This window comes from Haemorhous mexicanus, chromosome 1, assembly GCF_027477595.1.
Source record: "Haemorhous mexicanus isolate bHaeMex1 chromosome 1, bHaeMex1.pri, whole genome shotgun sequence".
In the NCBI taxonomy this organism is placed as follows: Eukaryota; Metazoa; Chordata; class Aves; order Passeriformes; family Fringillidae; genus Haemorhous; species Haemorhous mexicanus.
In genome coordinates this window covers 99462070-99485924 of record NC_082341.1, presented here as the reverse complement: position 1 = coordinate 99485924, position 23855 = coordinate 99462070, and the positions used below count along the sequence as shown (strand labels likewise).

General features: G+C 43.3%; 1 protein-coding gene across 3 annotated transcripts in view; it reads right to left on the bottom strand.

Annotated features, from left to right (window-relative positions):
• The window catches only part of ZNF516 (zinc finger protein 516), a 101572-nt gene that overhangs the window by 10038 nt on the left and 67679 nt on the right, over positions 1-23855 (bottom strand). For all 3 annotated transcript variants that reach the window (XM_059857190.1, XM_059857204.1, XM_059857195.1), the window contains exons 3-4: positions 5388-6854; positions 409-513 (exon numbers count right to left, since the gene is read on the bottom strand). In XM_059857190.1, coding sequence (XP_059713173.1) covers positions 409-513; positions 5388-6854 — 1572 coding nt within the window. The remainder of the gene's footprint in view (positions 1-408; positions 514-5387; positions 6855-23855) is intronic.

Here is a 23855-nt window from a genome sequence, read left to right as displayed (position 1 = left end):
AATCTCGCTTCCCACAAAAATGTTCCTGTCAAATGCAACGATGAGGCAAAACAAAGCCTTATGTTGTGCTGAAAGGGGTACTTTGATTTCAATTTGTGCTGGTGGCAACAGAATTCATTAGCATATTCATTTCTGAGTACCCTACTCTCTAATTAAAATAAAACATTTGCAAACAGACTTATCTTAAATGCATTTCAATTTTATGGAGTACGGGCAGGGATCAGGTAAGCAATATTTGGAGAACAAGAGCAATAGTCATAAAAATAAAAAACATGTCTATTAGATTTAGGTACTGGAATTACTCAGGTTAACATGGTACGTGAAATGTAATTCTTGGCATTTTGTTAGCTGAATCTGAAAGCAGGCAAGCGGGAAAGGGAGAAAGCAAGATCGAGTGTGAAAAGATACCTGTGTGGGACCTCTGATGAGTCCTGAGGTGGCTGGGTTGGGTAAAGCATTTTCCACATTCTCTGCAGACACAGTCTCCTTGGCGTGTTTGTGTCCTGAGCATCCCTGTAGTCAGAAGAGAGGGAGGGAAGGGGGGGTGGGGGGAGTGGGGGGGAGAGGAGAGAGGAAAGTTGAGAAGAAAACATTATGCCAGAAGAAAACATCATTAGTATGTCTAATGTGTCATTATGTGAGGCTACCTTCAGGCCCTGGATGACAACTGTCAGCCTTCATCTAGGCACTGGCTGACAGGCCAGGCACACACAGGACTGCAAGAATGCATAAATTACATTGAATTAAAAAATGCTCCCCATGATGTGCCCGCACCAGGACTGGCATGTCAGGTGTGCGCTTTTCAGAGCAGCTGGATCCACTTCTCAGCCATCACCCAGCTTTGTCAAGCAGTACATCAGGCAAATCAAAGTGACTCCAGCGTGGCGGAGACAAGTCACATGGATAATAGGAAGTGAGTAGGACCAGAGCCCGACTGTCCCCCGCAGGCGGCAATACCTCAGAGACAAATGCAGAGCGAGCGCAGCCATCGCAGACTGATCAAACCTTTCGCCCCTGCCTACCTGCCTGCCGGTGCTGCTCTGACCCCGGACCTCTGAGGCACAGACGAAAGACATCTGTGAATGAAAGTGTCATTCCGGACATTTTGAGCTGGTAGCAGCACAGCAGCCGTCCCCCAGCCCTGGGTAAACATGTTTTCTAGGCCATTAGCATTTGTGGAAAACCGCTCAAACCTCTCCTTTTTCTCCAAAGGTCAGTTTACAGCATCTGACTTAAAGGGCTGGTCTTTGTCTTTTTGCTGCTGATCAAAAAAGACACATTTGACTTTTATTGGGCTTTTTTATTATTTAAAAAAAATGTTTGAACATCATCTTTTCTATTTTGGTAAAACACCCTCTTTGGAAGAAAAGAGTTGATGTTTCCATTTGCCACTGGAATACTTTGGCTTTTAAAGAAATTCGAGAGGGATGTCAGCAGAAGTGAAGTTTCAGCTTTTCTTTCATATTCCCCCCTCCCCCCAGTTATAGAAGAATTTAAAAAGAATAAAATTGAGAGCAAGAAAGTGGCAACAAAAAACCCCCACATAACTGAAAAAGCAACTGCAGGATGACACAAGATTAATCCAAAATATGGATGCTGCACCTGAAAATTAATGGAGAAGAAGACAGCTGCCATTTACTCTGCTGGTATGACACCAAGCAACCTGGGATGCTTCACCAGACCATATACTGCAAAGAAATGTCTTGCTGCAAAAAAAACTCTAAACATCCCACTCAGAGATTGTTTTCTTCCTTTATAATAGCACCTCCTGCAGATGGCAGCACAGGCTGCATAATGCACCCGAATACTCACTCACAAAATTAAGTTTCTGACCATCAAATACAAGATCATGATTTAGGGAAAAATCCAAATCAGGTATACACAGGGAAAAAAACCCAAACAAACAAACAAACAAACAAACAAACTCTAGAAAAAAAAAAATCTCCACCAAAAAAATTTTAAAAAATCAACTAAGTGTTCTAAACATCAATGAGAACCTTACTCAACTGTAACAGGATGGGTTTGCAGAGTAAGGAAGTCAGGGTTAAAGCCGGATTTCTGAGCTGTTAGGAGCATTGCTCCCCTCACTGCCCAGACTGTAGCTGCAAGCTAGGAAGCAAAGAGGGAAGTGTGTGGAGGAACCAGTTGTGGCCTTTGCAGGAGTGCCATGCTGACTGCTGGACAGGCAGGGACTGGCAGAGACTGGCAGAGCAGCTTTGTAAGGCCCAGGAGAGCTGGGTTCCTCAGGTCATGGTTCTGACACCTCTGGAAAGACATTTAATCCCTCTGTAACCCACATTTCCTTCTGTTGAAGGGGAATACACTTATCTGAGCAGCCATCACCAATCTGATCCACCAGCCTTCATGGAAGCACCTCTCCCACCTATGAGGGAAGGTTGAACATGCTGTTTATATACCAATGTACAAACACCAAGGATGAGTGGGTTAAGACTTCCACCTAAACCCTCCCTATCACTCACTTTATGGGAGTTATTCAATAAGCAGGTGGAAAAAATGGATTGTTTCCAGGTGTATTTGCCATTGTTGCATTTCCCAGGCAGCACCAGAAGGCTTTTGATAGTTCAGAGGTTTGAGCCATGGGCGAGAGTCATCACTCAGGTTATCCTCTAGATGAATAAAAGGGGTGGATGACTACAGGTGTTCGATAATTCAGGTAAAGGAACACCACTGTGTGAATGGGAGCTCCTGTGAAATCCATGCTCAAAGCTGGTCTCAAAGGAGCCCCAAAGAAAGAGTGCATCTGCTGCCATAACCCAGCCTTTCCCAATATATAAATGGCATGAATAAAATAAATAACCTCTATTAAATGTAACAGTAAGATTCTCTCCACAGGCATTTCAGAAGACTGGGAAGTGTGAAACAAACCTAGCCTAGCACAGCAAGCTTCATGTTTGCAGCTGTATCACAGCAGTACGCACAACAACTCTTTTCCAAGGACACACCAGAACAAGTACAAACATCAAAGAAAGGATCCCAAAAACAAATGCAGCCACTCAAAAAGAAGTTGAACGCTGTACTACCACACACTAAAATAATCTAGTGTGATCCAAGATGACATCATATACCAAAAACCCCAAGGAAAGTCTATTGGGAATATTCAACTGAGGGGAAAAACCATGACAAATAGTATACATAATCCAGATTTTTTGATGTCTTTTATGTCATAATTGCCATATTCACATTACAGTATTAAAGCTAAAAAGGATGATGCATACTGACTCAGAGGACTCAGCCTATCTAGAGCCATATGTTATTTCAGATGAAGTTCAATTACCCTCCTCTGTTTGCAGTTGGTAGGATCTCGTTCCTTTTGCCTGAAGCAGCTTTTTATTTGAGTGCTATGAAAAACAGCCATCATGCCAATTGGTTTGGAGAAACATCAGCAACCTGGAAGTTGTATATAAAATGAAGACAAGCTACACTAAAAAAAAAAAAGAGGTTTCAAATTCTGAAAACTTGATTGCTGTAAAACACTTGGAATGAAAGAAGAGGTTTCAAAGCAGAGATGGGCACTAAATAACTTCCAGTTACAGCGTCTCTAGAAATCACTGCCCAGCAAAAACATTTTGGCAATAAAATCCCTCTTTTAAAAGGCAGGTAAACAGAGACCTCTTTAGAAACCCTGCCCCTATTTTACTTTGTTCCAAAAGTCATCATGAATTTTCTGGTCCTTGCCTTTACTAAGTCATCTTCTATTTCCTAGCTTTTACTGTTTTTCTCTTATCCCTCCTAACGTGGCTGGGAGCTCACTGGATCAGTAAGATTTCTCTGAGCAGGCTGACACAATGTACAATTAAATAACATCAAGGAGGGCACCCACGCGAAGGTACCCCAAGTTGGGGGTGGTACAATTAACTGGTACTTAGAGCAGGAAGTGGGCAGAGAGAAACTTTAGACAACAATCCAATGGGATAGTGAAAGCAAAGCCGACTGGACAAAAAAAAAAACCCTAAGGAACACTGAAACTGTAGTTTCAGACACTAAGCATGTCTTCCTCTGCTTCCTTAACAAAACCCAGGAGCCTGATGTTGGTTGCAACCACCATGCAAGCCCTAAGCTCCTGTGAAATGATCTGCTCGATAAATAACGGGCTCCTACGCAGCAGCACCTTCGGAGTGACTGAGCAGAACTCACAATGGAGGTGGCTGAAAGGTGCCACTCACTCAAGGCCCATGTCAGGCAGATTCTGCCTCCTGTCTCCTCCAAAAGGCCCTTCCACCAAGACCTGACTTAACACTCTGGGCTCCTTCCTTGCCTCAACTTGCACACACCTTCTGGGCACTAGACCACAGCTGTCCTTAAGACTAACAGCTTCCAAGGGTCCTGGATTTTGTACCACTTGCAAAAGCTCCACTTCACACATGCTTTTGACAAAACAGAGGGTATTATGTCAAGGGAGGACACCAGAACACTGGCCCAGAATGTGTGCTCTTTTCATGAGGAGTTTATTTGCATGACTTCTGCAAAGAGAAGAGTATAAAATGTAGCATGGTTTACAAGTGGTAAGAGGTGAAACTACGGCTCCAATTCTCCTCCCCTACAGACACACACACATCTCATATGTAAACAGCCAGTGTGATTTTCAGTTTCCACTGAGACAAACTAATTCTGGCAGATCATCAGAAGAGTATGGTTTCAAATGCAAATACGTAGGTGTATTTTTATTTATACGGCCGCTGGAACTTTTTTAGTCCCCAAACTTTTAAACTGGCTATTTGCACAACTGATTTTTCTGCTTATGTGAAATAGCAGGCACATGTTCAGCTCTACCTCTTTTTAATTATAAGCATAAAAAAAGATCAAAAGACTAATTTGAGAAATACTTAGTAGCCTTTGATATGGACAAGGAAAATCTTAAGACTTTTGTCAAGAAAGACAAAGAACACTGACAAGCGATTATCCCTCTGTGTTGCTGAAAGACTTGTTTGCAGACAAAATTGAACAAAACCTCCGAAATAACATCACAGATAAGCCCCAGAGGATGTTTATTTTGCCTGAAGCAAAAAGATGATGATGTGTGCCAGCACCAGCATATCAGGGGGATCTTCCTGTGACAGCACATCTGTGTAACTCTAGCCTGCTTGAAGCAAGAGGACAAAGGAACGGCAGTACTCCAGGTGGAACCAGATACATTTAACCTGCGACAGAAATGTCACACAGTGCACAAGGGGGGATGCTGCAATGTTAAGAGAGCAGTAAACAAACCTATTCAAGCCTATCCAGCAATGATAAAAACAGTGAATTTGTAATCCCAACTGTTAAAGGCAGAGAAGGAAAAAACTGGGAGACAGCATGTCATGGCTGTGAACAAAGAAGGAACAAATAAGCTATGTCCTCAGGAATGGAAGGGCTCATTAAAATCTTACCTGTGTGATCTAGGACAGGGCTGTTGGCACCACAGGTTTGGTACAGTGAAGCAAGGTCCTTTGGAATGTACGTTTTAAAGATATTTAAAATGTCCAAATGTTTCTCATGCCCATCTAATCCCAGATCCTGTTTGCTGGAGTGTAAAGCCGGAGGAACTCCCACAGCACCAGGCTGAGGCTGCAGCACCGGACTGGCTCGCGCTACTGCTGTGCAGTTCGCCAATGTCCTGATCTCATTCCCAGCCTTCATGTGAGGCTCCCTCTGAGGCACGGACGGCTCTTCATGTTTAGGGTACTGCTCGCTCTTACACAGGGGATGGTACTGCAGCGGGGGGCTGTATTTGGCCTTCGTGGAGTCGGATGCACAGTGCTTACCTGGAGAGGCAAAAGGACTTCCTTGGGGAACCACATACTTTTCCACTTGCTTACTGTTGGTGGGCTGCGTGCTAGGCCTGGATATGACTGTCTGAGTAGGTGTTGCGCTTCTGCCGTAGGTTCCCATTTGCGTGAGTTTGGAATTTGCTTCGTATTTGCTTTTTTGTTGGGCTGCTATGCTGTACTGCTCCTGGGAATGGTTTAACTTGGGCTGTCTGTACCCATCCAGGCCTGACACACGTGAAGCACAGTGGCCGAGCGCGTGACTGTCCTTTGAGGGATGCGCACTCCCGGATTTTGCAGCCATGCCGACAGAAAGGGAGCTGGGTTTGGAACCTGGCAACGCACTTGGCACTTGAGTACGTGTAAATCTGGCAATGGGCAAAGGCTGGCACTCCTTACCACCGAGAACAGGAGGGGGGCCGGTGCGCCCGCTCCTCGCCAGAAAGACCAGGTTGGTTTTAATACTCTTGAATCCGTTTTGTTGAACCCACGGGGGTACCATCGAGTTACAGCTGATTTTGTGCAAAATTCTTTTGTGCATCCACAGGACTTCAGGGTAGTAGGTCTTGTGACTGCAGAAAGGACATGGGTAGACAATTAAAGCAGCCTGCAAGGATGTATTCAGATATTTATTGCATGAATTATCCCTTGTTGATTTTTCACTCAAATCGAGTGGAGCTACCTCTAGAGCTTCAGCACCTTTTTCTATCAGAGGATGCTCCCTGTGCAAGTCTAGCAAATTTTCTCTAGAACGACTAGCCTGCACTTCAAGTGACGTTTTCAAGTCCATGACCATGTCTAAAGATGTCTGGCCCACACCCGAAGGAAAGCTAGCAATGTGACTGGAGCAAGGAAGCCCTTGGCTGTGATGAAATACTGGCATCTTTATGTCTGCAGGACCTTGGTATTTTGAAAAGGGTTCCTTGATGACACTCTCCAGTGCTGAGACCAGAGCAGGAATCTCTGGTTTAGATTCCCTGGCTTCATTCTCTCTGGCGTGGCGGCCTCCCAGCTTTGGGAGTTCATCCAACTGAGATGTTATCATTGGGGTTTCCTCTTCAGGGAAGTTGCAGTGGTATGGCTTTCCATCTGAATGGGAGAAACAAAAAAAACCATCATTGTCATTTTACACAGAAAGGAGCCCAAAAGACAAAGAAGAATTCAAGATCAGAAGAGGACAAACTTTGGTATTACTATGGTAATGATGTGCTACAGACCCAATGTACTCTATGAGCAAGAAAATCTTGAAATAAGACACAACAGTTCGATTTACTTTTAAAGATGACTGCGTAGTCTGGATAAACTCTCTAGTACTGCGTGTTCATGACATTTTGAAGAAAAAACAATTCAATAACATACCCATGTTAAAATTCTGGGACTGTGAGAAAAATAAACAAATCTGCAACCATTTAATGCTTTAACAAAAGCAAAGATAATGGAGCCAGATAAAACTGACCTAGTTAAAGGTCTGTCAGCGCTTCCATTACAAGCCCCTATTTTCAAAGGGTTTATAACTCAGCAATAAAAATTGGCTCCACATGGAAACCAACCATATAAGCAGGTATAGCATACAGAATAAATTGACCACTTAAGGGAGACTTTTGCAGTGGCCAAGTATAAAAGATGAGTTATAGAGGATGTAAATTTTGATTTTTCTGTCCTTTAGTTTAAAGCAGATATTTTTCTTCTGGTTTCTTTATTTATATTTTTTTTAGTAACATACATTTATGTTTGAGTCAAACTTTAGGAAAACTTTGTGACTGCTCAATCCATAGGAAGATAAGAATCCAACATTTCAGCCATTTAGATTACAGAATTCAAAACACACTTTTGATTTTCCTCATCTTCTTTTTCACTTCTCAGCTCTCCAGAGTAAATTTATCCACCTAACATATGTCCTGGAAAGGGAGCATACTGGCCAGTAATTAAAACTGTTGAGGGTAAAAGAGAAGAGCAGGAACTGTTTTGCTGGGAGGGTGGCTACATCTGTCTGCTCTCCCGATGCTGACCTCTGAGAGCCACTGATGAAGCCAATGAATCCCTTTAAATCAGTTCACAGATCAATTCCACAGAGATTTTCATCACAGCAGTAATGCTTACTGCACTGAATCCATTTAGCATGTAACTGAATTGAATCATCTGACAAACTTTCAGTTTCAATTAACACGCAGTTAATGAGCCACTGCCAGGCAAGTATAAGGAGAGCGTGCTCCATCTAAAATGCCACCAGTCCAAAGTGATCACACATCCACAGGAGGGGTGAGAAGGGGAAAGGAGTGAACTGCTCTAGAGCTGCACATCTCTCACATCAGCTCAGAAAAGCCAGCCCTTCAGAGAAGCAAGCGCCTTTCGTTAGTGCAGGGCACTGCCACGGGCATTATTCTGCAATGGAAGAGCCATGCTGCTGGCTGGAGCTGCTCTGCACATAAAGCCTACTCAGCCTCACCTTCAATTCAAGCAAAAACATTCTTAAGCTTTTGTTTAATTCGAGGTAATTAGGTTAAAAATAACCCATAGGTTTGCAGCCTCGCAGGGCTGAATGCTCACTCTGCTAAGATCATTTTCCTTTCGAACTCTCCAAGGGGGTATATTCAGGGGGAAAAAAATCCCCACAACCCAGAAACTTGTTTTTCCCGGGTTGCAGGCGACAAGGTTTTGGGAAAGCACATGCCCAGCACCACTAGCCAAATTTACAGTTTGAAACAAAGACACTGCATGCAGCAGTGAAATCTGACACTGCGCATCTGCGTTGTTTTCAAAGTGTATCTGTCAAAGCTCAAAATACTAGTGCTCTTAAATAAGATTTTAAGGCTTCTCTTTATGATCACAAGGACTGGCTGCTTTGATCATTGTAGTAAATAATAAAGCAAAGCAAAACCAAATCCTTTGGTTGCAGCAGTACTCAGTGGAGAGCGAACAGACCTGCTTGCTGTACTGGGCAGAGGAGGGAGGTGGGAAACCACTGCCAGCCCCATTCCAGGGACTACACAGCTGGGAGGCTCTTGGTGCACCTCTGCAGTTGTGATGAAGTGGGCCATCAACAGTATAATATCTGCAAGTCCCAGGTTGCTCTGAGTACCACAGACATTCCTGCATACTTTCTTGCTGTGTCAAAATCTATGTACCAAGCTCTTTCAGCAAGGAGGACAAGTCAGACTGTGGGAGGTGGCACATCTCAGATCCGGCCTTGGCCTTTAGGTCTGGACTGTTCAGTTTAGGTCTGCACCTGAGGAGGGGGGGAGGAGGAGAAAGCAGAGAGACAGCCCACAGTCCCATGTGTCCCACATAAATCCTGGGACTGCAAATTTAGAGGTGGATGCAGGCCTTTTTGCCCTATTTCCTAGTGCATCCATCTATGAAAAAGGGATTTTTTCAGGTGGAAAATGTAACACAGAGCAGGAAAATGATGAAGATGTTTCTGAGGTGTATAGGCCTGCAGTTGCCCCAATGCTGTCAGTGCATTAGATGAAAATTTGTAAGGCTATTACTAAACACAACCATAAGCTTCTAACACCTCTTCATAGTGTCTTGCTAGACTCAATTCCTCGGATGTCTCACAAGAACAGTAATGAACATACCAGGAAGAATTTTAAAGGTTAGATCAGGAGGCTCAATAGCAGTGTTTGTGTTAACTGCTTTTTTTAAAGCTGTACTAAAAAAAAAAAAAAAAAAAAAGACAAGAGAACAACAACAAATGAATGAACAAACAAAAACCCAAACAAACATAAAAAACCCACATCCATACCCTACTTCCCAAGATTTGGACAGAAGAAATTTTCACCTGCAAGCCAACTCGGACTTCCTTATCAGTACAAAGCACAGGCTATGCTCTTCCCTATTCCCATCCTGCCCTCCACCAGGGATCCAACACTACAGTTCTCAACACCCAGACTGCCTTGTGCCATCCTTCCCACCACAGCAGGTGGTCCAGGCCAGGCAGCAAGCAGGTAACAAGTGCCAGGTGGAAAAGGGAATGCAGGCAAGAGCATGGGAAGATGGTAAGCATACTCAAAAATATAGGTAAAGTCTTTTTAGAAAAATAGATTAAATTTATTTCTGCCTGCTCCCAGCTACTTGCCCCAGCTGAAACGGGGTACTAATAATTCTTTTAAGTCACTGGTATAAAATATTGTTCTAACCAGCCCAGTGCAGGCATTACTGTCACCAGAAACTTTTGAAATTTTATTATGGCCAGGTCAAAGCAAAAAGCCATGAATGAGATGCCTTTTGCTTGATCTCCATGGACTATAACTCATATTCCAAATTGACATGGCTAAGCATGCTCTTGCTTTTATCCTACAGTCTCCATCATCTCCTTATATTTTGTCTCAATTCCTTTGTTTCTTACCCAAAACAGGTGTTTTTATCTCTTGTACTTTAGAGTGAGAAAGGTCCTTTTACTACAGGAGAAGAGTTACAAGTTTTCTGCATCACAGATACCTGGGCAACAGCTAAAGCAGAGGAATTTTCCAAGGTGCCTTGCTAGGAGGTGGCTGCTGATGCCACCACCAGTTTCACTGCAGCTTCAAGTATCAACAGCATCACAGGCCACAGGGAAAGCAAAGCAGGAGAGTGCAAAACAACTATATGAAAACCATGGTCTAGAAACACAAGAATATTCAGGGATGTGTGCAGTTCCTCAGAAATACACCTAATGCCCTCACCCGGTTACTCACACACAGATTAAAGCAATTCCCCTTCTCCCCACACACACATATCCCTCTTCTCTCTTTCTCCCCCTCACATGCATAAACTCCACTTGTTTTCTTCCCAGCACTGTTTCTCCACAAAACAGAACTTCAGAATGGGCTGCACAGCTGTTTTAATTCATGAGGCTTCCTATAAAGTAAACCAGGCTACAAGGCTGAGGACAATGAAATCATGATTTCTATTCAGAAGAGCAGAACTGGCTAGAAATTGGCCCCTTTTCTGGCTAGTGTTACAGCACTAGGAGTCTGAGGAAAAGGAGCAGATGTGGTGTGTTTGATTTTCAGTAAACATTTGATAGTGATTTGCACTTTGAGATGAATACTGTGGCTTGATTTGAAAACCAACTGCAAATAAATCATGATAAAAGCAAAGGATAACAAGGGAAGAAGCTGCAATATTGCAAAGACCTGTATTAGGTTCTATTTCACTTGGTATTTTCTTTAATGTTCCAGACGAGATTCTATACAGCGTGCTAACTTAAATCTCCAGGAAATACCACATTTGGAGGAGCTGCAAAAATAATGGGGACAAGGAAATAATGCACAGGGACTCAGAGAGAATAGAAACGCAGTCTGAAAATAATCAAATGAGATTCATTCTGGGGAAGAAAAGCAGGCTAAGACAAGTGAAGGGAAATGATCCCAAAAAATCCATGCAGTGGGAAGCCAAAATCTGGGAAGAAGCAATGTTGGGAAAAATAACTGATGTTACAACAGACAGCAAGTTAAATATGAGTGCACTAGATGAAGTTCTTCAGCTTAGCTTTCAGAGACAAAAGCACACATTATAAAAACAAAAATCAAACTATCCCTCTGAAGAAGACACAATGGCCATGCAGGTCACACTGGGTTTTGAACAGAGAAAATATATTAAAAACATATATGAAAAAAAACCTATATAAATATATACACACCATAATAATAGGCACTATGCAAAAGCCCACAGTAAGCATAATACAGTGGGACCCAGAAGGGGAAAAAAGGCAAAAAGCAGTTTTGCCACAGAAAATTCAGGTCTTTTATTCTGTGAAAGGAAGTTTCAACAAAAACAGTCCATGCCCCTAGAATATCTGTGCAGATCTGCAAATACAGGTAAGTCAGAAGGAGTTCAGAGAACTGCCACAGAAAAGTAACCCCCCCCAGAAAATAAAGTTTCCCCACATAGCTGAGGGAAGACAGAAGGATGACAGGCCAACGTCTGCAGCCTCCCCAGGAGTTCAAGCTCCAAAAGAATTATGTCATCCTGAGCACTGGAGTCTATCAACAACAATCAGATACATTTGCACGCAGAAAAACCCACGATTAACAGAAATACAGAAATTTAAAAAAAATAAAAATACATATTTGCAGCTCAAGGAATAAATGCCAAGGGAAGAAACAAAACACCACTTGGACTGTAAAACCTGCACGGACAAAAACATGGACTATCAACACATAAAAATCCACCTTTTTCACAGGGAGGCAGAAAGCATGAGTTACTCCTCCCCTTCGCTCTCTCAGCACAGCAAAGCAAAACCCCACATTAGCCAGTATCCACACACTGCAACTGTTTCACAGACCAAAAAACTAGCCTTCCTTTCATATTAATTCCAGACACAGCTTAAGAAAGGACTCTTGGAGCATTCAACAGTGAGCCCATGACACTCCTTCTCAGCAGGTTTATCCTCTGAGCCTAGCTCAGCTGTGCAGAGAGACCTGGTGTCTGTTATTCAGAGGAGGATTTGTCTTTGCTGAGCCATGCCCCCTTTTCTAGCTGCCTGTGGGTCAAGTTTTTATACTCCACACGCTGCCCACCACTTCCCCTGCTTTCTGATCCAGTTTTGCCACTGAGGATCGCACGTGGTGGCAACGTGGGCATGAGGTGCGAGCCAACTCCTACAAAACCTCTTAGGTTTTCTTACAGCACAAGGCCACGTGCCACAATGACATACTGGGAAGATAAAGTTATGCTGCTTTGATAGGAGATGCAGCTTCTCCTCTGCAAAGCTCCTCTTGCTTTACATGCTGTTAGATGTTTTGAGGGGCTCCTACATGAGCTCCCCAACAATTCAGAGAAAGATCACAGACTAGACTGGAGCACTCAGCACCACAGGGTGGGGTAGGGTAGCAGCTAAGAAGGTGATACTGAGAGTAGAAAAGCACACAAACAGCTAATATCCCTGCTTTCTCTCCAATAAATTTTAGAATTGACGGTGAGTGGTTTTGGCTGAGGTCTGAGGTTTTTAACAGGGCAGAAGCCCAGCATAGCTCTTGATGCTGGCTGACACAGATGGTTTGTCAGTCAGACAGCACACCCTGTCCCACAGAGGTTTCCCTTCAGCTACACAAGGGGGAAAGAGAGTAATGCTGTCCCACACCACAGGCTAGGAGCACATGGAAAGCAAGTCCCAGGTGCCCTGAGAAGTCCTGTCTTCATCTGGTCATGAGAAAGATGCTTCTGGTTTGTACTGCACTGGTTTCTTTTTATTACTTCAGAGTACTTTTTTCTCTTATTTTTTGTTGTGGCTAGTTGTTGGAGAATTAGTTTTGTAGTTCCACAACATCAGCTATACCATTTCTAGCAACCCTGTACATCCTTAGCAAATAAACCCAGGCCAAGCAGAAGCAGCAGCCCTTTGGGACAGTTTGCAGTGTCTCCCCATTCTCCTTTTCTATATCTAAATTTTAATGATTTCCCACTGACTTTTTAAATTCAGAGCCAGTAATTTCAAGCAAAGCATCCTGATGGGAACTCTTTTCTTTCTATGAAGTATTTATTGGGGAAGGATGATGACTATGAAAACCCATGATGTCACAAGTAGAGAGGTAAGAACTGCTACTTTGTTCTGGTTTTCTTGGGGGGGTATTTTTTTTTTTAGTGTAAATAGTTTCTTTGTCTTATACCTCCTATTATTAATATTGTTTTTGTTTATGTTTGGTTTTTTATCTCATTTCTGTTTCCAGTAAATTGCTCATTTCAGTCTGTGATTTTTTGCTTTTGTGCTTACAATATGAGGGAGAGGAAGAAGTGACCAGCAGCAGCATGATGTTAGTGGGAGCTCCAAACTGAAGAATAATATTTCTAAAGCACAACAGGCGCCCTAGAGTAACAAAATTTAACATTTTTTTCACCATTTACTTCCCAAACAGTACTACTGCTGTTGCCACAATGATTATATGATAATGGTTGGTGTCTTTAATTAATTTTTTTTATGACCAAGTTATTTTTCAGCTAATTTTTCTCTTTTTTTTTTTTTTCAGGCTTCTCTTTATAGAACAACAATGTACTGATTTATTTCAAAATCCCTCCTCCTTCATTTCACTAATTTTACCCTCTGCGATTTCTCACTTTAGCTGCAAGTTACTTTTTACCCTCGCTGTCAAATGCATTGTCCTGCCAAACCTGAAGAGTGCAAACAGCTGAAGGACCCCGTTGCATTGCTCATCTCCTTTCCCCTGCAGAACTGGGGGATGCTGCAAGGGACAAAAGCAGGACAGGCCAGCCTACCCCACCACTTCCAATGCTTCCCAGTCTCCATTTGACTAATCTCTCCAGCGTTGTCCAGTAGGACACCTGCTGCTTATGAAAACAAAACCCACTGAGCTCTTACAATCCAGACAGCAAAAAACGTGAATAGGAGACCATCAGACTTAATAAAGTCTGTTCAGTTCTGGACTACACATGTTGAGTCTTCTGAATTATTTTAGATTATTAGTGTTAGTAACATCAGAAATACTGCATTGGCTTTGCATTTCAGAAAAAATCTGAAATGTCACCAAAGTGAGTGGAAAAAAGCACAAAAATTTTACTTGATTACATTTGAAATTTAACCTTTTAAGATGAGTGAAATCTGAGTCTGAGAACAGTAACAGTACAGCACACAAAAGACTCCTCTCTACAAGGTATTCCCTAGCTCAGTAAAATTACAAATTCCTCCACACAGCAGAAATGCTTTAGAGTTATGTCACACTTCAAGACCACTTTTTTTTTTCCCTAAAGAAAAGGGAGGTCTGAAAGCATCCTCACAGCTACAGATGCAAATGCCAACAAGGTTATTGGAATTTCAAGCATAATCAAGAGAATAGGCACCAACAAAGTAACTAAAAAACTAGGCTGGAAAGGGTATCAGGTCCAGAATCTCTCCAACTGAAGTACTCATTGTTAGGTACTGGAAAAACAAGCCTGAAAGTTCACAGTGAACTTTTTCTTTCCAGCTACAATGTTTTCTTTAAGACTATTTGGCTTTGTTGCTATCTAAGGGACTGATGCTACAAGGCTCTCAAACATCAAGTGGCTGAACCAGCAGCTCTATGTGCAAATTACTCCAATATCTCTTGCACAGTACCTTTTCATCACCCTCAGCTTTGCAGCAGTGCACATCAGGTGCAGAAAGCTTTGTAGTGAACCCCAAAGACAAGCCCTCTTCTAGGGCAGATGCTTTGGGATCGGTCGCCCAGGTATCAGCCCTTCCAGACGCAACACAGACATGGGGCTTATGGAAGGAAAGCATCCACAGCAGGGCACTTAATGAAGTGACAGTGCAAATGTGGGGAAAATGGCTGCTGCTGGCAGTGTGCCACAGACACGACATTTTCAGTGTTCGTCACATTTCTCTGCACCTCCTCAGCGACATTTTTTGGTAAGTCATTCAACACATGGTACACAGGAATTCTGTGCAGTGGCAGAGCTAAAGTGAGTGGCAGAGCTAGTCGTGACTTACCAGTCCTTTCATCCATGTACTCCTCACAGAGGTCTGTGAGCATTTTCTCTGCCCAGCAGCAGGCAAAAAGCCCCACAAAACAACACGTACTTATCTTCAGGTGAAGCTGTAGCTCCTGCTATCACAGCCTAAGTGCCTTTCTCACCCTCCACGCATATTATATCAACCCAAGGGTAGTGAGGACTTCACTGGGGGGCTTTCACTCTTTGAGAATGAAGTTTGTCTTTTATCTAGAGCTGAGGGCAGGGGACACTGGTCTGACCAGTTCTAAGAAGTAAGGCTGCAACTAACACATCTAATCCCCATCCTGATGCCACATCCTGCTCTCATCCCAGGCACAGCCCCTTCTAGGACTTGGGACCGGACTTTCCCGCTCATGGCCCACAGCCCCTCCTTGCCCTCTTCAAGGAGCTTCAAGAGCATCCTGATGTCTTCCTATCTCACAGAGAGGTGTTTCAACTACATTCTGGATCCTGGAAAAAGGTGAAGGAATGGTAAGTACTTACCTAAAAATTGTGGGTAAAATAAAGGGCCAGAGAAATACATACACAAAACCAATACAAAGACATTTGAGGGCACTGCTTGCCAAAATGGAACTGTACAATTTGGCATTGCCTTAAACGTTGCTGCTCATAATACACTTAAAGAAAATTATGGGATATAAAACCCCTGGAAAGCTCTGCAAAATTAGGAAGCGATTAGGCCAGATGATACCAATTTGACTCTTAACACAGCTCTGTCGTAATTTCAGAGTTAACAGCAGTACAGTAGAACTGCTCCAAAACCTAGGCAGAATACCACCAGTATGCTCTGTAGCTGCTGCACATTTCTCTGTGTGTGGCCCTGCCTGTGAAGTTTGGTTCAGGTAGATGGGGTGAAAAAGAAAAGTCTAAGACCATTAACACAGCAGGTTACATAATTAAATTTGAGAGAGTTGGGTTTGGGCAAGGGCTGCTGTGGGTTTTGTGGGTATTGGTTCTTTTCTCTTAATTTAAGGCTCAGGAAGAGAAGCACAATTGGCTTTGATGCATCAAAAATACTTGCACAGGAGATGGAAAATCATGACTCGGATTTTTTTAAGCAAGTGGCAGCTTGCCTGTACAATCCCTCCAAACATAGATTCAAACAGTTGTAAATCTTCTTGGAGACTTTTCCTTTCATTCCAACAGTCAGATTTGCCACAATGTCTGCTCCACAGCATCCTCTTGACCACCACCTGTTCATCTTCCTTCAAGTGCATTAAGGAGGAAAGCTTTCCAGGCCAGGACTGCGGACTGGCAGCCGTCCCATACAGCTTAACATTCCTCATCCAATATTTCATTTCTCCCATCATTTGTTAAGCACGGGTAGCGTACTGCCATACATCATAAAGCCCTTTACTACAGCTACTCAATCTAAAAACAGAGGGTACAGCTGTGCTGTCAGCCAGCATTCTGCAGAAATACCTCAGCTACAGCCGGCAAGCCCAGCGTGGTAACAGAGGCAGCAGCCACAGAAATCAGGAGCTCTGCATGACCTAATTTACCTTGTTTCTCCTGCTGAAGGCCACGCTACCATAGCTGGTGACTCTGCTAACAGACTTAAGGCAGTTGGGAATCTCTACTGTACACGTCCATCACACAAAATACAGGAACACACGACAGAAAGGGGAACTTAGACCTTAAGTATTACACAGATTTAAAGATTTGATAGCTACACAGTGCTTGGACAGAAAATACACTTTCTTGGGCTTATTATTTTTCTGCCTTTCAGAGGAAAGAGGACTTTAAAAAGATAATGGAATGAAATAGGGTTGGAATAGGGCAAGAAGTACCTACAATCAAACCCAAGACATAGTCTGGACAGAACTATGATTCTTTGACCACCACTGGAAACTGGATGCCCTTGGTGAGGTGTGAAACTGCTGGATCACAATTAGCACCATTATGTGGTGCTGCAAACACATGGCAGGAGAGACGAGGAACCAAGCTCTGCAGAGTTTCCTCAAGGTAGAAAAAGGACCTATGCTACTGAAAGATCAAGAGCTGATTTGAAAAGCTCAGCTCTGGATGGACCAAAGGGAACGAAGGCTCCCGAGGAGGATGTGACTGTAGGCACAAGGGCAGCCTTGGCTACTCAGCCAAAGCCACTGACTCAGTGCCCACTGCAGCTGAATTGCACCAGAGGCACTGTACGTGTGACACAAGCTGCAGCCCAGAGCCAAAGGTCTCAAGAGAAAAGGCTGGAGGTGCCAGACCCAGCTTGCCTGTAGCCGCCTCTGGCTTGGCACTGGCAGTGTTTGCCCCTTTTGACTGCACAGGACAGGGGTATTTGCAGGTTGGTTAATTGCTACAAAAGCACCTTCCCCTTCCCCTTCCTTCCACGACCCTCCCTTGGGGTAGCAAGGACAATGGAAGGTACTTCCGGAGAAGTAAATGGTCTTTCAGACCTGGCCTGGAACAACTCCCTGACAGCCTTATGCAGACCACTGAAGACATCAGCCATTTACTGGCAACTTCCATAATCCCCTTGAAGGGCTGACAGACAAAGCAGGCTGGAATCTAGTACCACCACACAGCAGCAGAAAGGGCAGCTGTCTGCAGCAAAATGTGCTCTGAAAGGGATTTGGAGCTCTAGCATTTTTCCTGACTCCATTCCCTTTATCCTGAGGGTTAAATCTGAGAGCTCACAAGAACACCAGAGCTCTGGGTTCACTTACATTATTCCTTTTAAAGTCTTACTATTCTGAAAAAATGAGTAAAGGCAAAAATAACTTTCAGGATGTCATTTAAAAAACAAAACAAATATATACCAATGTCTATTAAACTCTGAGGAGAGGGGACAGAGGAAGTCCTCTGTTTGGGAAAGAAGTCACATGAGAATCATCCCAGGGTGCATCATGTAACTCAAAAAGGTCAGGAGACAAGGGTCTCAAAGATGTCTTGAAAAAAAGAAGAACCAGCTGTAGACTTGTTTTAATGAATCTTTCAAATAATAGAAACTTTGTTATGCTGAAAGATGATGGGGAAGACAAAGCAAATCCATTTGAAAAGTGGCAATAGAAACACATCACTTAAAATAAGCTTCAGAGACAATGAAACAGTAATTCTGCACCTGTGAGCCATGATTATTTATATCACCACCTCATTTTAATAACAGCTGGGTGAAAATGCTAAAATATTATTAAATCTGAAACTAACTACTGCATCTAGCACACAGGAAGCTTCTCCACTTTTTCCAATTAGCACCAAGGCTTAAGCGTTAAAAGCAGCAGAAACAAAAGAAATGCTGAAAAACACTGCCACAGGCTGGCTTAAATTGGAATTTCTCCTTCTCAAAAGGATTAAAAACAGAAAACCCAGCAACCAAATACACACATTCAGAAGGGCAGGAAAGTACTTCAGATTTATTTCCTTCTCCCAGCATTCGTTTTATTGCATTCCTTACAAGTGAGCAGGTAAGTCTATGTAAGGGCCACTTAAAAACTTGGTTTGATAAAAAAGAATTTCTACACATGTACCTGCAGCATTCTGCAGCACCACTCTGGGTGAGAGGCTCCCTCAACCTTGCTGGCATCTCTCACCTCCATATTGAGAGCAAGCCCCAGGAACGAGCCCTGGGCCTGCCACGGGATTAACAGAGGAAGATTTTAAAATGTCAATGATCAGTTATTTATGAGGTGTCCTTAAACAGAAAGATGTCTGACGTTTCAGCACAGAGCTTGTCTGCTCAGACATGCAGACCTGGCAGCATGGAAAAGCATCTCACTGGGAACAAGGAATAAGTGCACCAGCTCCTGGGCAAGGGCTGTGGCATGTATTTTTGTAGGAAGCAGTGTATTTTTGTAGGAAGCGGTACTGACACCTCTCCTCTTGAGGAGTTTAAGTGTTAATTATTCCCCGGTGTTAAGGACTTACAGGGACCTGATTTTTTGGAAGCTCAGGAAGGCCATCTGCTTTCCCAGCAGCACACAATAGGTGAGAACAACTCTGCTGGGGAGTGGATGCACTGGGGAGGGATGAGGGGAAGTGAGGTAACCAAACCACCCTCACCCCACTGCCCCAAACGTGCATCAATTGCAGGGTCTGTTTTTATACACATAACATTCCACGGGGGGAAAAAAAAAAAAAAGATTAAGTAACTAATAAAGAAAGAGTTCCTTGGATCTCCAATATGACTTCCTTATCATATACCCACAGCCTTCTGTTACAAATGGCAGGACACCACCCATCCCAACCACAGCTGGCCCCTTAAGACTGCTACTAGACAGAAATAAAACTTGTCTACAGAAGAATGGGCTTAAGCAATCAATCTGGGTAATTCAGATTCATAAATAATAGAAAATCATACCGAAAAACAGATGTTTGCCCAGATACTTACTAAGAGTGTGCGTCTCTGTGTGTGCGCGTGTGCGCGCTCGTCTTCCCAGGATCACCACATAAAGAAGTACTTAGCACCACAACTCTGACAAAATGCAGATTAAGCCAACGCCGCAAAAATTAAAATGTTTTGAAAACCCTTCTCAAAGTCAGACTAACTTAAAATCTATTAAGAGACATCTAATCCGCAACTTAATCCACCCGCACACCTGACCACACACAAGATCCAGGTGATAACTAGTCCTTATGTACAGACATCGATCACACCGAGCCAATTTCAGCTTCAGTTCCCTAATCAAAAGGAACACACAGCCTCTGGAGGGACTTCAGGCTGTTCTGAGGGAGGTTCCATAGCAAACACAGCACCCATCCCTGGAGTTCAGCCACGCGCTCTCGGCACTGCGGAGCTCACACTGGCACCTTCACCTGCACACAGGTAAAGTGCTCGGCTGAAACCCCAGCCCAGGGACTGACTGCCATGTGCAGCACGTTCAGCCTTCTCCTGCCACCAAGGCACCCACCGCAGCTCCCCAGGAGCCCAGGCACATCCATTTGTACAGGACATCGCCCTGCAAGACAGCTCTGGTATTTTCACTGTCACTACGGGCGCGGTCGCTTTTCCTGCTCGCCGATGTCAGCCCCTGGCTCGGCAGCAAGCAGGCACCGGGCAGCTGCGGGTTGCTGAGCAGGAGAGCAGGCCGGGCAAGAGAAGGAGGAAAGGAGGAGGAGGAGCGGGAGGAAGCGCGGGGAGGTGCTGGTGCTGGCCGTGGCCGCCAGGTGGCGCCGCCGCCCAGCGGATGGTGCCGGTGCCGCTTCCCAAAGGCAGCGCCGCCGCCTCCGGGGTCTCCAGCTGGGACCCGGTCCGGATGCTGCCCGAGTCCCGCTCCAAACCCTACCACGGCCCAACAACCCCCACACAAATAAACAGCAAACAAACAAGAACAGGAAAAATGAAAAAAAAAAAAAAAAAAAAGAACAAAAATCCCCTGCCCGTCCATAACCAGATTCATTCCAAGTCATTCCCCCTCTGTGTAATGGGGACACAAGTCCTTTGGTGACCAAGCGCAGGGCTCCGGACAGAGCTGTGGGGCAAAGTGATGCTCCGTCAAGGGGCAAACGCTCCCTGCAGGACTGAGGTGTGCTGATGACACCCAGCTCACCCTAAGTCAAACTGTCTGCCACTATCAAGAAAATACAGCTGTGGTGAGTCCAGTAACTTGGGGGGTAATTACAGAAGGACCAAGGGTTTTCCATACATTGAATTGTATTATAGAATTTTCTATATATTGAATTGGATTATAGAATTTATTTTTTTTTAACCAAAATTCTCTTTATTTAAATAGTTCCTAACAGGTTAATATAGACGACTTTGCAAGGAAGCACCATGTTTGCAGATGGTGGAAAGGCATCCATTTTAAGGGAGACAAAACCTCCAGCAGTGCTGTTCTGACTTTTGTTCACTGCCCCTACTATGTAAAAAAAATCCCTGTCAAAACAGGCCAAAGTCTGGGTGGTCAGCAGCAGGATGAGGTAATGCCAACCGCTATCCTTCTCTCCAGAGTGTCCTCCTTGATGCATGGTAATCAGTTAGCCCACATGTTCCTTTCCACAGGAAAGGATGCCTTGAACTTTCCTAGCAAAGCCACTGGGGAAAATACAGAAACACGGGAGAAGAGAATACAAAGACCTCACAAATGCAAAAACCTCTGCCTGCCAAGTGCTAATTGAGAGAACATTCTTGCCAATTAAAAAAGTGCTCTGCTAGTGGGAGAAGCTTCACTTAGAGCTAACAGGAAAGTAAACTAATAAGCAGTAACTCGCACAAGAAAACAGGGATCTGTGGAGATGGCAGACGACGTTTGCAACCAGGTCAGTTCTAAACTACTCCAGACTGCTGGTTTGTGGTTACAGGAGGGCAAATTAGGATGTTGCAACAACACATTATTAAATTCAGTATGTTCGGAGTGTGCACGTGAACAAAGACTTCAGATTTTGCCAAACGTAGCAAGGAAGACAAAGAAGTACAATATCGTGTTCTGAATTCAACTTAAGTCAAAGACCAGGAGAAGGATAACTGGAGCCAACTCTATTCTCAGGAAAGAAAAAAAAATCAATTCTTTAGAGGAAGGAGTCCTGAAATGAGGCCTAGGTTTTTTGAAGCAATGAAAGATTTTGGGTACTTGTGTTCTATGACATTAAAATATACTTTGTATGCTTCCATTCACAAGACATAGCTTCCAAAGGACAAGCACACTTCATCATGCTCTGCAGAACGTGCACACTCTCTGCACTGGGCACCCAAGTGCACTTGGGTTCTCTGGCATTTGATTTCACTTCCAGCTTATGAAACAAATAGAGCAAACCACTGACTCTTCCCTGATGCCTCACTTTTCTACTTCACTATCTGGAAAAGAAAGCAACAGCAGCCAAGTCAGAACATGCAGTTTAAGGATGTTTTGCAAAGTTTTATAAAAAGCAGCATTTCTAAAGTAAATTCTCAAAAAAAATTGACTTGGTTTAAAGATTTAAGGTTAATTCACATAATCCCTTCATTATTTCAGAAAGAAAGTTCCCTGAAAAATATAAGAGCATAAATGAGCACTGAGTTTACCAGGGACTTTCCAAGGCTCTGACATAATTTTGTGTATTTGTTGATGAAATACTGGCTTTCCCAAGCTCATTGCTGACAATTCCTCCTTCCCCTTGTCTTTTGTTTTTTCTTCTTGAAGAGCCTTTAAAGTTTTCTTTTGTCTATAATTAAGAAATTTTGCACTATGAGGTACCTCCTTTCATCTTCTTTGGGCTGTGCAAGAAGGCTTCCCATGAGAAGGGAATCCTTGGCATGGTTTCTAGATGAGCCAGGTCTGTATTTAGGGTCACAGGTGTGAAAGCCATCCTTTTCAGCAGCATACAGAGTTCAGCAGCAAGCACTTCCTGCCAACTATGAAGCTGAGTCAACTTTTCAATCTCCTCCACTAAAGGACTTTTCCCCAAAAGTTTTCTCCTTTGCCCTTGCTGTCTAAATCTTCCTGGCTCTCTTTCTGTATTTTTTAGCCTCTGGAAAAGCTCATTACTTAGGTATAATGCCTTTTACCTTTATCACAACTATAAAGATGTCTTCTGGACCTCTTTTCCCCACACCCTTTCAAGTATATTCTGAACACATCCTTCTTGCTAGTCATTTATACTCTTTCTCTGTCTTTTTGTCTTGCTTCGTTCTCTGCTTCACAAGAAAAAAAACTTAAGAGAGTGGATGATTTTGTAGTTAAAGACAACGAAAGACATTCCAAGCCACAGTTTTTGGGTTTACTACATACTTTAGTCCCATAAACAACCATGAGAAAGTTGTTCAATCCCTCTGAGATTAAAGTTCTCTATCCTCTGGAGGAGGAGCACTGCTGCTCAGAAGTGAGAGTGTCTCTGAGCTCCAACTAACTGAGAAGATTTGTCCTCTGCTCGACTCAGCTCTGCACACAGAAGGCTCTATGTTAATTTCAGTTGTGGTTCCTTCATCCCCTGCCCTGGCCACGACAGAAAACTTAATAAGCCGGTACACTTCCAGTTTTGAAGATGTAATACACTGAAAACAACCTTGCTGATCCTAACTCCTCACCACATCTAGTCCTCATCTTTTACTACAATTGAGCATTTACATCGGAGTTTGTAAACTCCTATTCCTTCTTTTGGTTATTCCTTCTTTTAAATCTAGTTAACTAGTTGGAGTGAAGCTCAGAGTAACTATGTAAGGCAAGAAAAGTCACAATCATTATGAAAAAAGGTATATTGAAAATAAACAAACAGCCCTTTACATTGTCCTTGCCTTTCTCCTTGTCCCAACATCTCTGAACCCCACTCTTTAGTTCTTCTCAGTTTTCTTTATACTTTCAGTGCACTGTATTTGCACTCAGGCAAAATTGAAAAAACTTCCTTTAGGCAGAAACTTTTCCTCAAGAAATTCATGCTCCCTTAACCTAAACATAACATTCAGACTTCAATTAAACTACTGTGAATTTCATACAGCTGAGTATTACTGGCACTTGCACTGTGCTAAATGTTTTCTTGCTGCTTAGTAGCTGGACTTCAAAGTGACATAGTTTTACCCTGGAAATCCTCTCAACAGACAAAACATAAAACTTTTAAGATTGTGAAGTACTTTCAATATTGTGATAAAGTACAATCCTCATTTTCAAACAAATCAACAGTGTAAGTGCCACAGCAGCTCTTCTGAAAATCTCTTAATTTGGTTTACCTAAAAAATGTTATTGCAGTGTCATACTCCTGCATTTATGATGAGAAGTGCCTTTAAAATGGAGATGAATTTTT